The 19456-nt window shown below is 36.0% G+C and overlaps 1 protein-coding gene across 2 annotated transcripts in view; it reads left to right on the plus strand.

The window, feature by feature from the left end:
* The window catches only part of ARHGAP15 (Rho GTPase activating protein 15), a 607848-nt gene that overhangs the window by 281253 nt on the left and 307139 nt on the right, over nt 1-19456 (plus strand). For both annotated transcript variants that reach the window (XM_008542643.2, XM_070581269.1), the window contains exons 9-10: nt 17754-17852; nt 19098-19227. In XM_008542643.2, coding sequence (XP_008540865.1) covers nt 17754-17852; nt 19098-19227 — 229 coding nt within the window. The remainder of the gene's footprint in view (nt 1-17753; nt 17853-19097; nt 19228-19456) is intronic.

A 19456-nucleotide genomic window follows, 5' to 3' on the forward strand; every position in this document is an offset into this window, starting at 1 on the left:
AAAGACCATGGCATCGATAAGATAGCAGGAGAATCACAAAGTAGAAGAGAGAGGAAAGACCAATCAATAATGGGTGCTAGATAACACGTTATTTGGAAAAATTTTAAAAATCGTAGATTCTCGTACCCATTAAAAAATAAATCTAAAGAGAATTGTTTACAAATATTTTTAAAAATCATAGCAAATAGTGGAAAAGATGTGAGTCAAAATCTGATAACTGGATGGGTAAGAAATTTTTAACAATTAAAATGTTAATTGCGAAAATCACAAAGGAAGAATATCTAAATTTTACAATGCAAAAATTAAAAATAGCACTTCTATATAGAAATAATTTCTTTAGAAATGCCATTCAATACAAATTGGGGAGGATATCTGTAGCAATTATGACCAAGATTTAATAAACTTTTTACAGTTCTCTTTCAATAAATCTAGAAAATGCTATAATTGAAAAACATAAAAGAATACTAGCAACAAATTATAAGAAAAAAAATGACTAATTATAAAAGAAATGCAAACAAAAAATATTTGCTACAGGGACGGACCTGATGGTGCAGTGATTAAATTCACACATTCTGCTTCTTGGCGGCCCGGGGTTCACTGGTTCGGATCCGAGTGCAGACAGGACACCGCTTGGCAAGCCATGCTGTGGTAGGCATCCCACATATAAAGTAGAGGAAGATGGGCATGGATGTTAGCTCAGGGCCAGTCTTCCTCAGTGAAAAGAGGAGGATTGGCAGTAGTCAAAAACAAAAATATTTACTACAAAATTGCTAAGCATACAATAATGAATTGGAATGGTCCCACTCCTAAATTTTGGTAAGATAATACAACTTAGAACAATCTTTTTAGAAAGTAATTAGGGATACATTTCAGCATCCTTCCAAAGTAGATTTTTTGACATAATAATTCTCTTTCTGATAATCTCTTCTAAGAAAAACAAATCAGAAATTTTAACCAAAAAAATCATATTTATGCAGATCATTTGTTGTGACAAAAAATAGAAACAAGTCAATTATGGAAAAATCAGAAAACAAATATATTATGATGTCTCTATGAGAGAAGACTATGGAACCATCAAACTGATGCTCTCAAAAAATAATGTCATGGAAAAACCCTCATAATAGAATATCAAAAAAATAAAAACAAGATATAATATTGTATATTTAATTTGACCTATAAATGGCATATATATGTATATACATTACATATAATGTGTATATCATATGTATTAAAAATTCTAAAAGGAAATACATTAAATATTAAGAGGGCTGCCTTTGAGTAGTATGATTAGAGGTGGGTTTTAATTTTCATTTTACATATTTCTCATTTTTCTTATTTTTAAAGTGTTCATATACCATATTTATAGTCATTAATAATTTATTTTAATATATTTCCTCAGGAAAAGTAATATTATACCAATATCTGAACAAATAATTATATGAAAAGATTATCCCTCCATTTGACTGTTTTAAAAGCATCATCTGGAGGAATAAGCCAATCATTGAAATTCCAGTCCTGAGACAGCAGGTTTATGGAATTCGTTTGTCATCTGGAGGCTTCTTAAAGCTCCTAGAATCACACTACATGGCAATTGACAATACTGCCAATGTAAGTTTTAAGGTCAGGTCAGCATACGGGTACTGAAGTCTCACTTATGGGAAACGCAGTTCGTCAATATATAAGGAGATTACGCAAGTTTCTCAAATGTAGTGGCAGATCCCGAATATTGTCATGATAGCGAGTTATGCAGAATAGACTCAATTTTACTCACTTTGTGAGCCTGAGAGTTTTGGAAAAGAACATCACGGGGAAAGAATGGGAGACAGAAAATGAAGAGTGTAGTCTCAGAGCAGCAATCACCCTGAATTATAGTCTTGTCAAAGATGGCATAGGAGAATCAAGATAGCCAGGGGAAAATTTATTGGATATTTGAAATATATAAGCTCCATTTTGTCAGCCTTCTGCCATGTTGTCTGGGTTACATTACAAGAACACTCTGCTCCACGTACAGCATAAGTCTCTGATACTTTTGGTGCAGACAGGATGAGTAACTTTTACAATATTTAGTTATTATAGTGGCTAGTGTTCTCTGAAAGCCTTGATTCCAAGCCTCTGCCGTAATTTACCAAGAAGTCTTTGGAGCCACTTTCAAATATTGCCATTGTGGGCCCTTTGAGCACCCTGACTTTCTGTGATTTTCCTCAAGATAGCATATCAGGTATCACCTGACATCATGGGAGCATAAGGGCATCTGTTGATGTCAAGGAGAAGACCATGGAGTTGTATTCTCTGACAATGTTTACCCCACATCTGTGATTTGTGTCCTACAAGGCTCTTGGGACTTAAACCACATGTGCTATATTTGCATTAATGGAAACTTGAGAAGGAGAGGCCATAACACTATTAAAACGTTTAGCTTTCGCTCTCCCATCACACGGCCACATGCTAATAACTACTCCCAGACCTTGTATGATGGTGCTGCAGGGTGCAACGTGTGCTGCACTTATTGTTTCGATACAAGGGACTTAAAAACAAATAGCTGCCATCTCTGCCTCTGATAGTTTGCCAGGCTTTTAACTTCTCGGGTTTTTCCCCCTTCAGATCATGGTGAGGTATCTCAAATGTATTTCAAACAGTACATTACCACCCAGTCTTTGTTTCTTTTTTTATAAGGAAACTTTTGCTTCAAGGTATATTTAGAAGAGCCACGGTCTAAACCAAATTCTAAAGAACCACACCTTAATTCTACTTTCAAACAGCAGGAAATGACTTATCATAGAAGAATCCCACACACAGGGCTATTGATCACCCAGGCCTAATTATCAAAAATGTGCCAAATAGTTTGGAGTCTTTATGTAGGGTTAAATATTCAACTATTAAATTATGTATAGGGACATTTTGAAGTATCTTATAAACCAGGAGAGAGAGAGAGAAAGCCAAGGAGCAGGGCTTAAAGACTGTATGCTTCATTACTCCCTGGGTCAGTGTTTTTCAAATTGCATTCAAAACCCTTTAGTGGGTCACAAAATCAATTTAGGGAGTTGGGGGTCAGTATTTTTTAATCAAATCAATTAAAGAAAGAATAGATTGGAGTAAAAATATCAGACTACATATGGTGAAGGGAAGTATTATTTCATGAAACTTTTGTTTCTATTATGTAGTACATACACACACACACATATATATATATACACGCACATACTCATAGGCACATATATACATACAAATATATATATTTGTATATATAGACAATATATATATAGTGAATACATATACATATATTATATATATAATATATAGTCAATTAGCATATATATTGACTATTATGTAGAGAATAATAGATGGATAGAATTATGTGTGTGTCTGTGTGTTTGTGTGTGTGTGTGTGTGTGTGTCTGAGAAAGAGAAAGTTGGGCAAGAGGTACTAACAGACAATGAAAAATATATTTCCTCCCATGGAATGTGGTCAAAAATGCTTGAAAGCCATCACCAGACTATAGCTCTTGGGCAGTGGCTTCTTTAACTTTGGAATAAATTCTTCCCTTAATACCTCCCTCCTCTGCTTTCAGGTAAATTCATAGGCTACATATAAATGTAATCTCTTTTAATCTCAAACATTTTCAGAAAAATTTGAGGATGAAAGTGAGTAGATGTGGATGCAATACCGTGAGTCATTCATCATGAACAGCAAATTATAAGCCAGATACTGGTTCTAATGATGAGAAAATATTCTCTTTAATGTCCAGCTCCTCAGGATCCCAGAGAATGATAAACCGCACAATAAATCATAATAAGCCAAAAAAATTGGGGGAGCAACTCGCTGTATTGATAATCTTTAAATACAATTTGTTCAGGGAATGGGATTATTTCTTGCGATCAGGAATAACTCAGTTAAGGGCAATAGAATTATCCTGATGAAGCAGGCAAAAAATTATAGTTGGGACAGGTGCTAGGGAAAAGTCAAGCTGATAATATTGGACGTGTGTCTGCTGGACAGAATACAGGACCAAAAACTAAGATGACAGAATACAGCCCAGGCTGTTCAGAGTTAGAGTGTGAGTTCCAACCTGAAATAATAAGAATATTTCACAGGCCAATTTGATAATCAATGAATACACTGAAATGGCTCATTTTTGGATACTCATATGACCATCTGCCTTGAATGCAAGTATGGATTATTGTTTGGTTACATGTTTAGTAATTTAGGTGGATGCAGCAGATGGAAGGTAGAGTTAAAGAAGCGAGGCAGTGAGGATCAGGGAGATGCTCAGCAGAGCCCCAGTTCCTGAAAGGGATACTGGCAAAAAGGACTCCTGCCAGCTGAAAGGGACTGGTGCACTGTGGAAGCCCCTATACTAGGGAAGCAGAAGCCAAGAAACAGTATAAGGATACACTTACAGAACTAAGCTTCAGTGAAGACAGGATGTTGAGAACTGGGAGTATTCTCAACTATCAAGGCTCCAGATCATGTCAAATCACCTTGGGGTGAAATAAAGTTCTGAATCCAAACACCAAGCATCTCAAAGTCTAGCATCTAAAATCAAAGGCAGAGAAGCAAGCTGCTTGAGCTGTGTGGAAAGGAAAGCAAAAAGACCAAGAACCAGGGGCTGGCCCCGTGGCCGAGTGGTTAAGTGCGCGCGCTCCGCTGCAGGCGGCCCAGTGTTTCGTTAGTTCGAATCCTGGGCGCGGACATGGCACTGCTCATCAGACCACGCTGAGGCAGCGTCCCACATGCCACAACTAGAAGAACCCACAACGAAGAATACACAACTATGCACCGGGGGGCTTTGGGGAGAAAAAGGAAAAAATAAAATCTTTAAAAAAGACCAAGAACCAGAAAGAGCCTTAGAAAGCCCAGGAGACCTTAGAAGAGGCACTCTACATCAGAGAGAAGTGATGTGCCAGCTCAGAGGAGCTGCACTGGCACAAGCTTAGAAGACAGCTCCATGTTGACAGTTAGGGAAGTTGCGATACAAATCCAGCTCTACGAGGATGTCTCCGCCTCTGACACCGTGGTTGGCTCTATTAATAATCTTCTCAGGGATCTGGAACTGTTTTCCTCTTGCCTCACATACCAAATGGAACATTTTCTAAATTTTACCTGAATACTGCAGCCCATGCTACTAACCTAAGTCAACTGAGCTTTCATTCTTTCCAGAACTCTTTATTGAGGGCCTGTGTATTCCAGGTGCTTGGCAAATTGCTGGGGACACGTGGCCTTTGTCATCAGGGAGCTTAAAGTGTAGCAAGAGTTGGACAAGAAGTTAGATAAGTACAATAGTGAAATGAACCTCATGATGAAGTAAGTACACACTACTAGAGGGATAATTATTTTTTGAATTTTAGAGGTTAGAAAAGCCTTTCCTGAATAGATGTCTGAGTAGTTTCCTGAGTAAAGAGGAGGAGTTTGTAAAAATCCAGAAGACTTAATTCATTAAATAATAATAACCACAATATTTTTAAGTACTTACTATGCACCAGGTACTATGCTAAATTCTTTTCCTGAATTATGTTTCATATGACCTGCACAGCGGTCCTATGAGGTAGGTATTATTATTTTAATGAGATTATAGGTGAGAATATCAAAATACAAAGATTCTAAATAACTTGCTCAAAGTTGTGCAGTTAGTAAGTAGAGAACTTGAAGAGAAAATGTTAGAGACAGAGAGAAATCATGAAGCGCTTGGTAATCCATATTAAAGAATCTAAGTTTTATCTCGAGGACAATAGGGATCCAGTCAGGGACTTATAAATGACATGTGGCAGACATGGGTTTGGATAGATTATCTGTCTATAGTCTAGAGGGGCAGGCCCCAACACAGAGTAACTTTCAAATCACATGTGGAGCTTTGTGGCCCTGCTCCAAGGGTCTGATTCTTTAGGTTCCTGTGAGCATGAAAATTTGTACCTACAAAGATCTCCAAGGATGATTCTGATCAGTCAAATTAGAAGTTCACTAACAAGTGGATGTAGAGAACACAAACTGTTGTGATTATGACAACACAAACTGGGAGTAGGGAGATCAGAGCGGGAATGTGGTGGCTTGAATTGGAATAGATACCCAGAAAGATGATTGAAACAGAGATGTAAGTTAAGGATTTATCCATTTATAATTCTGATTTTTTTAAAACACTGAGTGGGTAATGTCATTCAGGAGCACGTCACCACATGAGAAAAATCACAGCTTTGAGAGAACGCTGACAGACAGCCCCATTGAAAGGATAATGAAAGGAGGGCCCACAGAGAGGACTTAGGAACAGTTTCTTAATGTCCTCTAGAGATGCCATGTTCTTTCCTGTCTCTGAGTCATTGTACAAACTACTCCTGTCACCTGTGTTAGCCTCTTCCCCATCCTTTTCTTCCACTAAATCCCATCTGTCCTTGTAAGAACCTTCTCCAACATTCTTCCCTGAGGACTCCAGGGAAACTTTGGTTTGTTCCTTAAAAATGAGTACATATGTCCCATGTTAGATCATGATTAATTATTGTTCTCTAACTATTTTCCTGTGTTGATCTTGTATGTCACGCAAAGCTTTTTAAGAGCAAGTGTCACTGCTAACATTTTCTAGAATACCTCACAGTTCCTAGAATTTGACTTTACTAGGTATTCACTAGGCACTTAAAGATCAATGGTTGTTCAATGGCTCCCCGCTGTTGTGTGGGATGAATAGTGATCCATATGTCCCAATATACACAAAGTAGACCTACCATCCTGATGTAATTATTAATAGTTTCTCTTTTGCCTTCAAAATTGTCACAGTTTAGGCAATAAATTATATAGTCACTCTACTGATAATGTAACCAATATATATTTTTTAAAGTCTGGCATTTTAAATGGTACTATTTCTAACACAAATGTCATTTTGTTTTGGGAAGGAAGGAATGTTGAGATTATTTTTTTGCACACATTTAGCATAGAGCAACGTGTGTGTCATTCCAGATGTAGATGTCTCCATTATTAGATACATGGCCTGTTTCTCAGTTGAAAGACATCCTTGTCTAGTACATAGTCACAAGTGGGTTTTTTTTTAAAGGTACTGTTAAATTACATATGTACCATTGTGTTATATATATTATATGCCACTAAGTTATAGTTTTAGAAGTGTCAGGTACTTTTTCATGTTTGTTTAAAGATAACCCTTTGAATAAACAGAGATTTTCCTCAAAATGTGGAATTATCATTTTTGCACGTTTTCAGGAAAAGAATTCAACATTTTCAATTTATTTAAACCTATAATTTACGGGAAAAGAGAAATTTCTCCCTGTTCATGAACTTCTTAATTACACATATGCTTAGTCTATCATCCTTAATGAATGATGATGCTCTTTTATGTAGGGTAAAATCTAGATTGTCAAGCTCTTGGTTAAATACAATTTCAAAATTTTCAGAAGCGAAAAGTAAAGTTTTTCTATATTATTAACTTTACTTCTTGAATTATGAAGTTTGGATTCCAGACAATACAAATTCACTAGTTGATCGCCAAATCCTCACCATATACTTGTTATCCTGCCCAGACTATATGGTGAGACATCAAAGAAGGGAATAGATTCTTTCTTGAGATCCACATATTCTCCAACAGCAATTCTCAGCTTCCTCATTTCCCAGGTCAAAGTGGCAGAATCCTGTGAGACGAGTTCGTCTGTGCCCTGGCTAATCTGTGTTTACTAGAACAGCACAGAGGCGCTCTGTTTATGTCTGACAAAGTAGTTCTAAATCACACTTCTTCAGATCATAAATACACATTTATCTTTAGAATATATCACCAACTGAGTCATTTCGATGTAAATATTGCACCTCTTAAATATAATGATGATAATAGAGGCTGTGAATCCACAGATTTGCGCAAGTGCTCCCTTTTCAATAACTGAAAATATTTAAATCGCGGAAGCTTTAACATCCTATGGGGAGTGGCAGACAGATGTGTCAATAGAGTGGGACCTACCAAAGTTGCAACTATATTCTCTGAGTGATGAATAAGGCAGACTCACTGGCTTCCGCAAAGGAATTACAGTACTTTTTCTGAGATGTAGGTTTCGGGTAGCCTGTGTCTAGCAGCCGGGAAGTGACTGACTCAGAGAGAGACCTCAGCTCCTTGGCTCCTTTCAGATCTATCATCATAGAAAGGGCTCTATGGCAACTGGTTGTAAACAACACAAGGTGGGCAATAGGCTGTACACTTCGTCATTCAGTCAAAAGAGGTGTGGGACTCATCCTGCTTTCTGAGACTGGTAAAGAGACCACTTTTGGATAGGAGGTCCCCAAGATTATGGAGAATCTATATTGTGGTGGCATTGCCATCTCTTGCTGGTTGGCATCCTTGTCTGGAAACTGTCTCAGTTGGCTGTAATTTTACTTGAAGATTAAAGCACAGATTTTTATATGTATCTTCTGTTCTCTGAATGTAAAAAATATAAAATACACCTACATTCACTTCTAACTGGCAGTATTGTAATTCAGCAGATTTCTGTTTTTCACTGAAACCTGGAGCTGAATTGTCTTGAGCCGGAAGGCATTCAAGCTGCTGTTTTTCGCTCAGCTATATTTCTCTATAAGCATCTAATTGTTTCAGAAAGTGATGTACAGTATGCAAAAACCTGAATCTAATGCAAATAAGTCTGTACAGCACTAAAGTTAACAGGTGTTCTCATTAATGTAAGTAGACATAGAACAATTCTTGAATGTTTTATAAACACTCATAATCATGGCCAAATATGTTACAATAGTATAGAGATACATACTGTGACATGTTTTATTCTTGTTGTGCCATCTCAGAACTTCTTAATAGGAGACATGTGTGAGTAATAAACTAGTGGCAATAATACCTGTTTCTACAGTCACTGTATCTTAAATTAGCTAATACTTCTAAATAAAATTATTTGTAACATAGCTACCGCCACCTGTCCTCCCAGTTTGCTTGTTTACTAATGTTAATAGTGCTTTAATAAAATTAATGGCTGCATTCTTGATGGACCAGCAATGAGCACCTTGGGATCATTGAGGTTATTTAAAGACTTGATCCATTAACCTAAGGATTAACTCTTGAAAATCTTAAACTTGGGTCCACTTTCCCATATTGTCAACTCTCAACTAGAAAGGCCCATACATAGGGTGAGATTCTTGGATGATCTAGTATAGATTATCCCTGCAAAACACATGCTGGCTTTGGAATATAACCAAGAACATTCTATTCTAGTGATATGTATTGAAATACCGACCCACTCTTGGTGCTTCCTGACTCCTCCAAGTTTAATCCTGTGGTCTGAAGTCTAGCACTTGTTGACTGATAGAAAAATATAGTCTCAGACTGCTGTTCCCAATCTTCAAAATAGATTGCCTACCCTGCTCTGATAAAAGTGTTATCAGTAGATGTTAAAATTAACTACTTATGTTGCCTGAAAGAATACAGTGGTATTGGAATCTTCAAAATTTTGTGACAGTGGAGGAGGAGTTAAATATATTATGATATATCAAACAATAGAATATAATGCATTCACTGAAATGTATAAGGTAGATGAGGTTTATCTACTTATTATTTACTTAGTGTCCCTTAGGTGTGGGTTATGCAGCCCCAGACTAGGTAGGCAGTTGCCCTGGCCTTCAGAGTGATTATAATGTAGTGAGAGACAGAGAGAAACCAACAAGGCATTGCAATGTAGACCAACATATCCTATGATAAAGTAGGAGCAGGATATCATGGGAGCCCTTAGGAGGGAAAGATATTTCAGAGAACCCTTTTCTGAAAGGGTGACAGCTAAACTGATTTGAATGATATGATAGAGGAAGTCAGAGGGTTCTGGGCAGTGGAAATAACCTGCCCTAAGAGAAGAAATGAAATTTAGTGTGGGACAGCTGGAGAACAGAAAAATTTTCGATATGGCTGGATTGTAGAGATGCAGAGGGAAATGTGGAGCAGGGGGCTGCAAAGCACAGCAGCTCTAGCAGACAGAATTAAAGAGTTTGCACCATAGTGTAACACCTGTGGGGATTCTCAGAATGATATCCAGCAGACGAATGGGATGATCAGATCCAAATTTCAGAGATCACTATGGCTACAATACGGAGTATGGAGTAGAAGGGAAAGCATGGACGAGACGGTGAGGAGACCAAAAGATATTATTATTAAATCCGTGTGGGAGATGTTGGTAGTATAGATAGTTAAATGCATAAAAATTTTTCATAACATATATTCATTAAAAGATAAACATCTAGGGGCTGGCCCCATGGCCTAGTGGTTAAGTTCTCGTGCTCCGCTGCAGGCGGCCCAGTGTTTCGTTGGTTCGAATCCTGGGCACGGACGTGGCACTGCTCATCAAACCATGCTGAGGTGGTGTCCCACATTCAACAACTAGAAGGACCCACAACGAGAATATACAACTATGTACTGGGGGGCTTTGGGGAGAAAAAGGAAAAAACTAAAATCTTAAAAAAAAAAAGATAAACACATATATAATGTTTATCCCATGGGTCAAGAAACATATAGAAGGATGGACAACAATTTAGTATACCTTGAGGAAAGGAGATTTTGTGTATATGTTATACTTTTGTGTTTGTTAAAAATTCTTAACTGTGCGTTACTTAAATAGTGACAGAAATAATACAAATCATTCCAATTTGAAAATAGTGGGAACTGCAGATTCCCAAATGTCATGTGACTAGATGAGTAATTTTGCACAGTGAACATAGCTCAGGTTAGAAGCTGATCTGTGGTTGGCAGTGACCGACTGAGTGGTGGGTACCAGTGAACATGAGTCTTAAGATAAATAGTTTATCTAGAGGCAACTACTCCCTACCAAGTTCAAAAATTAACGTTAACAGCAATAAAACTCTATGCCGATATCTTTATACACCAACCGCTTCGATTAGTCACTTTTCCAGTCACTTTTCACATGAGCACCACAGGCAAAAGTTTTGGGGTAGCTGACTGCAAAACTGTGGAAACTGCTAAACTACCTACTAATTACTTGGATAGTATTCTTTTATGAATATTGAGAAGACTGTTTTTCAGTACTTGAAATATTTTGCTACAGATAAAAGAATGAACATGAGTTTTTGTTTGTTTGAAATAAATTTGGGGTTTGGGTATTTGGTTAATAAATAGAAAGGCAGAGTAAGCAAGTGACAAGGGGTGTGAATGTTTGCTACTGGGCCAATTTTATTATGCAGAACAAATCTGTGTTGTAAGAATGCATGGACCAAATTATTTGGATGTCAAAGGTATAGCTCAGTTTCAATTAAAGAGCACTATTTCTCGAAAGGTTGGCCTTAAACCTTAGATTTTGGAATGCACTTGAGGTCTGTCGTGTATGTAGCCCATTTGTTTACTTTCCATTAAATAAGAAATTGCTTACATGGGCAAGTTATTTTGATATGATGACACCACTGAGAGTTCCAATAAATGTACATGCAAATCAATCAACCCCAAACACATTGAAAACATATCCAATAAACATCTGGAAACTAATGAACACACATTTGTTAACACATGGGGAGTTGTGGAAATATAGGATCCATTGGCGGCCAGGCTTATTTAGCAGCATGTGGATTTAAGAACATTTCACAGAGTCAGAAGAAACAGAGTAATTATAACATAAGGTTCAACATCTTTAGATATGTAGAACATTTTCCGTTGCTTAAAACAAATATTCCCTAAGAAAGTATAAAACATTTTTCTGACTTGCAAAGTTTTTGCAGTCTATCATTTAAATTACTTAAATAAAGGGAGCTTTACTGCTCCCCAAAGCTGAGAATATAACACCCTCCATGCATATTAGCTTGATCTTCTTGACAGACCAGAAAAGTGTTTGTGTGTGCCAATTAAAACAAAAATGGATCCCTAGTGGCTTGTTCCTCACACAACTTCTGAAGACTGCTATCATTGTTTGCTAGGGTAACCCTGGATAAGGCTGCTATCCAGAGTAAACAAACTTTTCAAAACTTTCATGACAGATGGGGGTTACAAACGCATTTTAATAAGAGAGTTGCCAAAGCAACTTTTTTTTTTAATAATCAGCATATATTTACTTAACATCTAGCAACATTGGGAACACAAGGCAGATACTTTCTCACAAAATGTTTTAACAAGTAACATTTTTGGAAAGACAAATTGAAGACCTTTTACTTCTAACTGATATTTTACCCTTGGTTTTATGTTAACTTTGCTCGACATGTTGAGGAAAATGTTAGGTGTTGCTCAGACCAGACTGTAATTTGAGACTGACATGCTGCTTGATAATGTAGTTTCTTTGGTGGCCATAAACGCCTTTGAGATCAAGTAACTATTAGTGTAACTATGACAACCTTCGTTTGATCAACTATATTAAATGTGGAGTGTGATGCAAGATGAAAAAAATGTGAATCTGAGGGTTTTCTTAAAGCACTATTGCTTCAATTTTAGGTCTTGATATCTCACTATGATGTAGCTAAAATGTGTATCTATATTTTATGCTGTTAGAATTCAATAAACATATGGCCAAAATTGATATCAAAAAATAATTTATATTCATTTCAAATGAATTTAGTATATTTTGGTGTAACTTTTTATATCTACTTAATTTTATTCAAATATAATGATTTCATCATGAAGTACAAAGTGTCTCAAAATATACTTATAATTAAATTCCATTCCTCTTAAATTGTTAATCCACTTATTTATAGAATCACTGTAGCCACATCCTTTAACATTTTTACATCTCTTTGGATATTTGGCATATTTTATTACACATTTCCTATATACAATTTAGGCTTCATTGAGATGGAATAAACCCTCCTTAGGTTCATAGTCAAGACTGATCCTAGCAAAATGTGAAAGATATTAAGTTCAAATGTAGAATTATTTTGGTCCTTTCTGGGATCTGAAGGAGCTTTTTGGATACCCTCATTCTATTTCAGATATATGTTTTCATAGCAGGATAATGGGGTTTTTTGTTGGTTTTTTTTGCTGACGAAGATTTGCCCTGAGCTGACATCTGTTGCCAATCTCCCTCTTATTTTTGCTTGAGGAAGATTCATCCTGAGCTAACATCTGTGCCAGTCTTCCTCTATCTTGTATGTGGGTTGCCGCCACAGCATGGCCACCAACAAGTGGTGTAAGTCTGTGCCCAGGATCTGAACCCGGGCCACTGAAGCAGAGCGTGTCAGACTTAACCACTAGGCCACAGGGCCAGCCCCAATAGTGGTTGTTTTTGAGAAGAAAAAAACAGAAAACATCTGAGTAAGAACGTTGGGTGATCTTTGAAAATTGTGCTATCTTTAGCAAAACAATAAAGAAACAAGCTACTTTTGGGTAAGGTCTACATTCCAAATTTTACAGCTGAAACCAAATCGTCACGGTCCTTTCCCCATATGCACAGAGTCCTTGACTGTACATAGCTGTTGAGGACTAGTGAACTAGAAATCAAGATCTTTGTAATCTCTTATTTCTATCATTTAAAATGATGCCAATTTGATAGAATGGCGTTCTCATTTTCCTCATTTGCTTCATTTTCTTCATTTGCAAAATTACTTTATGATAGCAGAGGGAAGCTGCATTTGAAGAATGTTTATTATGTGCTTTGAGATCATTAAAGCTGATATCACTTTGCATACCAAGTGGTAGTATTCACATCCTTAATATACTAAATTTCTGATACAATCAACCTTTAAAGAATAACGTATCATGACCAACAGTTTCTGCATAATTCCATGATGTAAATGTGTCTTCAGTAATTACTCCCTCTGAAATCTTGACATGAACCTTGTCTGTGCCACTCACATTGGGATTTAGTATAAGCCATTTTCTATTGTTATTTATTTTTAAATGCATATATCTATTTATCCAAATGGATTATGAGTTCTTGAGGGTAGGAGTTGTGTACCCCTAGCTTCTAGCAATGTGCCTTGCACTTAATGGAAGTTTAATTAGTCCTTCATGATTAGGGGGATATTCGGTCAGAAACATATCCACTCAGTCTCCTAAACCAGGAATTATCTGTGGGACTTATTCTGCAATAGGAAAGGTACTGCTATCAAAAAGGGGAACACATGTCACTCATCTCTTGCACCTTCAATAGTTTCCCAACATATATTGAGGTCAAATGGAATGGAAGTAGCTGACCATATGTAACCATCAAATATGTTTTACTGATGAGGTATCTATTTATAGCGTAAAGTTGTCCATTGACCATTATTGTATATATTTGATAATTATTTATAAAAGACTGGAAACAAATAAATTAAAATGTCTACAGTGTTTACTCTGTGGAGCTATGAATATTTTAGTTTGCTTTTCCATTTTTAAAATTTTTCCCAATTCTCTGAAATAAATTCAATTATTCTAGCAATCAGAAAAAAATGTAAAGTTCTAAAAAATTTTGTGTCTGTTCTGGTAAACCAAAGTCTGGAAATTCTTAATAGTATAAATGCCATTCTACATATTAATTTCTCATTTAAATTAAAATTTAACATGGGAAAGACTAAATGCCAGAATGCATATTGACAAGGGTGATACTTAATTGACAATATTGAAAAAAGCAGTACTTAAATAAACAGAAGCACTACTTGTTAAAACTCTTTTAGGATGTTTTAAATTAGCACAACAATACTCCATTTATGAATTAAAGCCTAAAAAACAAATGTCTTCTCTCCTCATCTCTTATCAGTGGAGTTTGGAGCTGGGATATACCTGCCTCCATCTTCGGCAGAACCACGGCAGGACACAGACCAAGCTTCCTAACCCAAGGGGAAACTATTGTTGAATTGATACCAAAGACCCTTAGGGGATATGTCTATTCTGCATGTTGCCCTGGTGAATATGCTGATATAATTTCCTAAGCATACATTTGTTACCAGTAAGAATTGTGACAGATCCTTACTTAGTATGAAAAAGTCTGTGGCAAATTTCCCCAGACAGGTAATTGACGATATCTATTATTGACAACACTGGTACATTTCATTAAGACTGCTTTGGTGCCAGGATATATCTCTTCAAAACACAACTTGGTGGAGAGGAGGGGTTTCAAGAAACCTTTGTCTAAAGTAGACTTCCAAGGAAAATGGAGACCAGCAGTTCCTGCCTAAACCTGTCTTGTTTTCTGTAAGATCTTCCTTCATTCACCTCACCCTAGCATCTGTCACTTAGGCAAAATGTGATATAGAAAGAATACATTAGCATGGCTTAATATCAAATCTTTTATGTCTGTTGTTAGTTCTTACTCACTTTAGATTGTCATCAGGAATTGTTCAATCAAAAGATTTAGTCAAAGCTAACGTTCTTTACTGATGTCTTTTTTTCCCAAGAGTGTTGAAAATTCAATTTTTCAAAGTGCAAATATGATTCAGCAAACCATTTATCAGAAAACCTAAAGAGGTAATGTAAAAAAGCAAATTGAGAAACCTGAATTAAATGGGCTTTACCAGTCAAAGACTTTGAAACTGCTTGCCTGCGAGTGACTGGAATGGAGCAGAACAAAGTCAATTACGGACTGTAATTAAGAAGTGGATGCATTTAAACTGTAGAGAGCAGTAGCAGACTTCTCCAGACTGCCGAGTAACTCGAAAGATTAGTGGGAAGACAGACGAGAGGATGTGAACTGTATCTATCTCTCTGATAGTGTGTTTTGAATGGATTGCATTCATATACTTCTCTGATCCAGCTTCCCAAAATGAATTCATAAATTACTGATCGTGTATGATTAACACGGTAATATATTTGGACAAAGAAACTTTTAAAGTACATTTTGCTTTTGGTTGTGTTAGCAGTAAAAGATCCCCGTTGCATTGCATAGCGTGCACCAAAAGTACAAGCTGAAGTCTTTATAGTTTATCACTGTTTGAATTTACTAGACTGAAAACTGAACTACAATTTACTGAATACAGTAAATTCAATTGTGTTTGTTTCTTGTACTTTGAAAACATTCTCTTTTCTAATTTTAATAATGGTTTATAATGGGAGAGGAATATTTTAGATTCTACATTGTGTTGGGGCTAATTTAATTTTCTTTGTGTATTGTTAACAAATTGTGATGTTATATAATACATTCATAATCAAAATATTTAAATTCAGATTAGGATGAAGGTAGAGGTCAAGGACGTTACTAGTTTTCTTGGGTTAGTTGGAGTGGCCTTATATTTTTAGATTACTATTTCTGTGGCAACACTTTATGAAGTAAATATTTGGAACTTTATGTAAGTAAAGAACATTGCAAGGGCATGCAGATAATTAGGAAAACATCAGCCTAACTGTCTTTTACTAGATACATAAAACAGAGGACTATTTGGAAGCTATTTTGAGCCATCTCAAATCTTACATGCAATTTTACTTTAAAAAAAAGAGTGACTGGCCCTGGTAATCTGTCAAATTCTAGTGTGGATAATTAAATTCCTTTTATTTTCTAATCTTTCGCTTCTCATAACTGTATACACTTTGGATAGTTCCTCTCTTGACAGTTGTGAAAAGTTGGAATCCATCTCAGGCAAAAATGGCTGCATTGCAGGACTGAGTAATATGGCATTTCTCTATAGTTTTTCTACAAATAAATGCCAGAAGAATATATGCAGTGTGTAATTGAAGATTACTTTAAAACTTCAGGATCCTTGTCATTAAATGTTGCCACAAGAATCATTGAAACCTTCAGAGTGAGCTATTTGGGGTAATAATTGTCAGTTTAATGATAGAATTATAGAGACATCCTGAAGCATGATTTGTGATTTTCTGAGCCTGTGCCACATTTCAGCATCACCTTCTATTTAGAGCCAGTAAGGCTGAGAAGAGGTGACTAGCTCCTGATTGAGTATTTTGAAATGTCAGTCCTCTAAACCTCCGAAGCCTTGCTTGATGTGTGACAGTAGTCGGGAAATGTTCATCTTCCTGTTGAAACAAAAAGTCAATAACATAAAGGGAAAATCTTCACAGTTCAGATTGATGGCCTAATACAAAAAGCATGCCCACACCCACTCGAATCAAATTCTTCTCTAAGCAGCCCTTTACGTGTGAAATCAAATGCACTGCTCTGTTTCTATAGGGTCACATCCTTCTCTCACAATTCTGGAGAGAAAAAGATTCACTGTAATGAAAAAGGTATAGTTACATGCTAAATATTGCCAACTACTTAACCGCCCTGAGAGTCTGAAGAGAGGATGTTCATTTGATAAATACTCTCCATGAGAGGTTCAAATATGTAAATGAACTTTTATTCTAATAGACTCTCTTTGTGGGGAAATTGGTCCTTTATTACTTTCCTATAGATCTTTATGATAGGAAAGCAGAAATAGCCAAATGTTATTCATTTGAATGACCTTTTGGAAAAGTCTGCATTAGTCTCTCTGGTAAATAATCTGTTTTAGAGCCCTCCATAAAAGGAAATCAAATATAGAGATACTATTAGATTTGAAAAAGACAAACAGGAAAGAGCCAAAAGTGCAGAAAGAATTCTGACACACCCGGGTGCATTTTTCTGAGGTTCTGACTTGAGTGGATACTGTCTGCATTATTCTGAACTTCCTGGCTTGCTTTTTGAGTTGGAGTAATTCAGCTTTCGTCCTACTCTGAGTTAATCGTTCTATTATTAAAACAATAATGTATTTGTTATGGCATGAAAAAACAGTTTATAGAGAGCAGTTCAAAATGATCCTAGTTTCCCAGTTCCCAGAAAGACAATTACTGGAATACAAGAAATATTTCAGTGTATTAAAGTGTGTTTTTTAAAAAGGATACATTTTTTGAAATGTAAGAGATCTGTTTTATACGGTTTGCTTACCTGTCGATTTTTTTTTCCAGATCTCCACAGTCTCAGGAAATGAGTTCCTTCTCCAGTCAGATATTGACTTCATCATATTGGATTGGTTCCACGCTATCAAAAATGCAATTGACAGATTGGTATGTATTTGTTTTGGTTGTTACCTTTATTAATTAAAATGTAGTCATTTAAATCTTATTGTTTAGGCATATAACACACATGAATTTAAATGGATTCTATGGATTGAGAGATATTAAGCTTTTTAAGTTTAAATAGAGTCCACTAAAAACCTTTTCAGTAGATATGATTTGTGGAACTAAATGTCATTTGATTTCTCTCTTTCAGAAATGCAGTGCATTCATTTTTTTTTTTCTGAAATAACACAGACATTCATTTACTGGAGGCTGTAAAAAGCACACAAGCGCTTAATAACTACCGAACTTTCACATTTTCAGTTTATGCAGTCTGTAATACATATTGTAGAAAATAAATATCAATGTATTTAAGCCCATACTCACTGTTATAATACCAGTAAATAATAATCCTTTGTACTGATTTTCATTGTTCTGCAAGCTAAGCTAGATTGTTCTTCTCATGAAAATTATATATTTAGAACTTTGTGAAATTACCCTCAATCAGACATTCAGAGAATGTTTTTAAAAAGAGTCAAATTATTTAAAACTACCCATTTTATACTGATTTCAGGCTAAACATCTAATTTTAGGACACTCATATTTGCAAAGTCTTGAGGAAAAATATTCTTGAGAGCTTTTAATAAGGTGTACAACAGGAAAACATTTTCTGATTGTATTGCAATTTAATCACAATCTTCCGTTACGTCATTTTGGGACTAAAACTTTTAAAAATAAAATAAAAAATTGACTTTCCCCATAATCAATATAGTCCCCTATCCAGGCACACAAGTGCTCATGCCCACACACATACATGCACACGTGCACACAAACAAAGAGTTTGTTGTTGTCATTAAGAGTGGACTCTGGACTCAAATTGCCTGAGTTTGAATCCTGCTTCTATCTGTTACTAGCTATGTGGCCTTAGGCAAATTACTTGTCTCTTTTGGCTTCGGTTTCCTTGTCTGGAAAGTAAGGACTATAATAATAATACCTACCTCCTAGGATTACTGTGTTGATTAATTGAGTTAATGCGTGTGGAGTGTTTAGGGTAATGCGGAGGATTTAGGAAGTACCATATATGTAAAGCTATTATCAAATTTGAATATTGAGCTTAGCATAGAGGCCCTATCTCAAAATAATCATTTTATTTCAACTTCCCTTTAAATCCAGCATTAAGATAGATCACAAAACTATTTGATGAATCCTTTTTTCCTTGTAAAATTATTCAGTCTAATTGTTTGTTATTTCCAGCCAAAGGATCCAAGCAGTCCATCAAGAAACCTGGAATTATTCAAAATCCAGAGATCCTCCAGTACTGAATTACTAAGTCACTACGATAGTGATATAAAAGAACAGAAACCAGAACACAGAAAATCTTTAAGTAAGTATTATTTTTTACTTGCTCATTTTAACTTTGCCTAAATGCAGTGCTTATGAAATATAAATGCATTGAAATGAGATTTAAGCCAAACTCATACTACTCATGGAAGATCCATAGCCATTTCCTGGCCAGGGATTCATGCACTGGAGGGCAGTCTGGGCGCTTTGCTCACGTCATTGTTGGTAATGCCTTTTGAGAAAATAATTGTTCCAAGGTCATGGTCTCTGCT

This window comes from Equus przewalskii, chromosome 17 (assembly GCF_037783145.1).
Source record: "Equus przewalskii isolate Varuska chromosome 17, EquPr2, whole genome shotgun sequence".
Classification (NCBI taxonomy): Eukaryota; Metazoa; Chordata; class Mammalia; order Perissodactyla; family Equidae; genus Equus; species Equus przewalskii.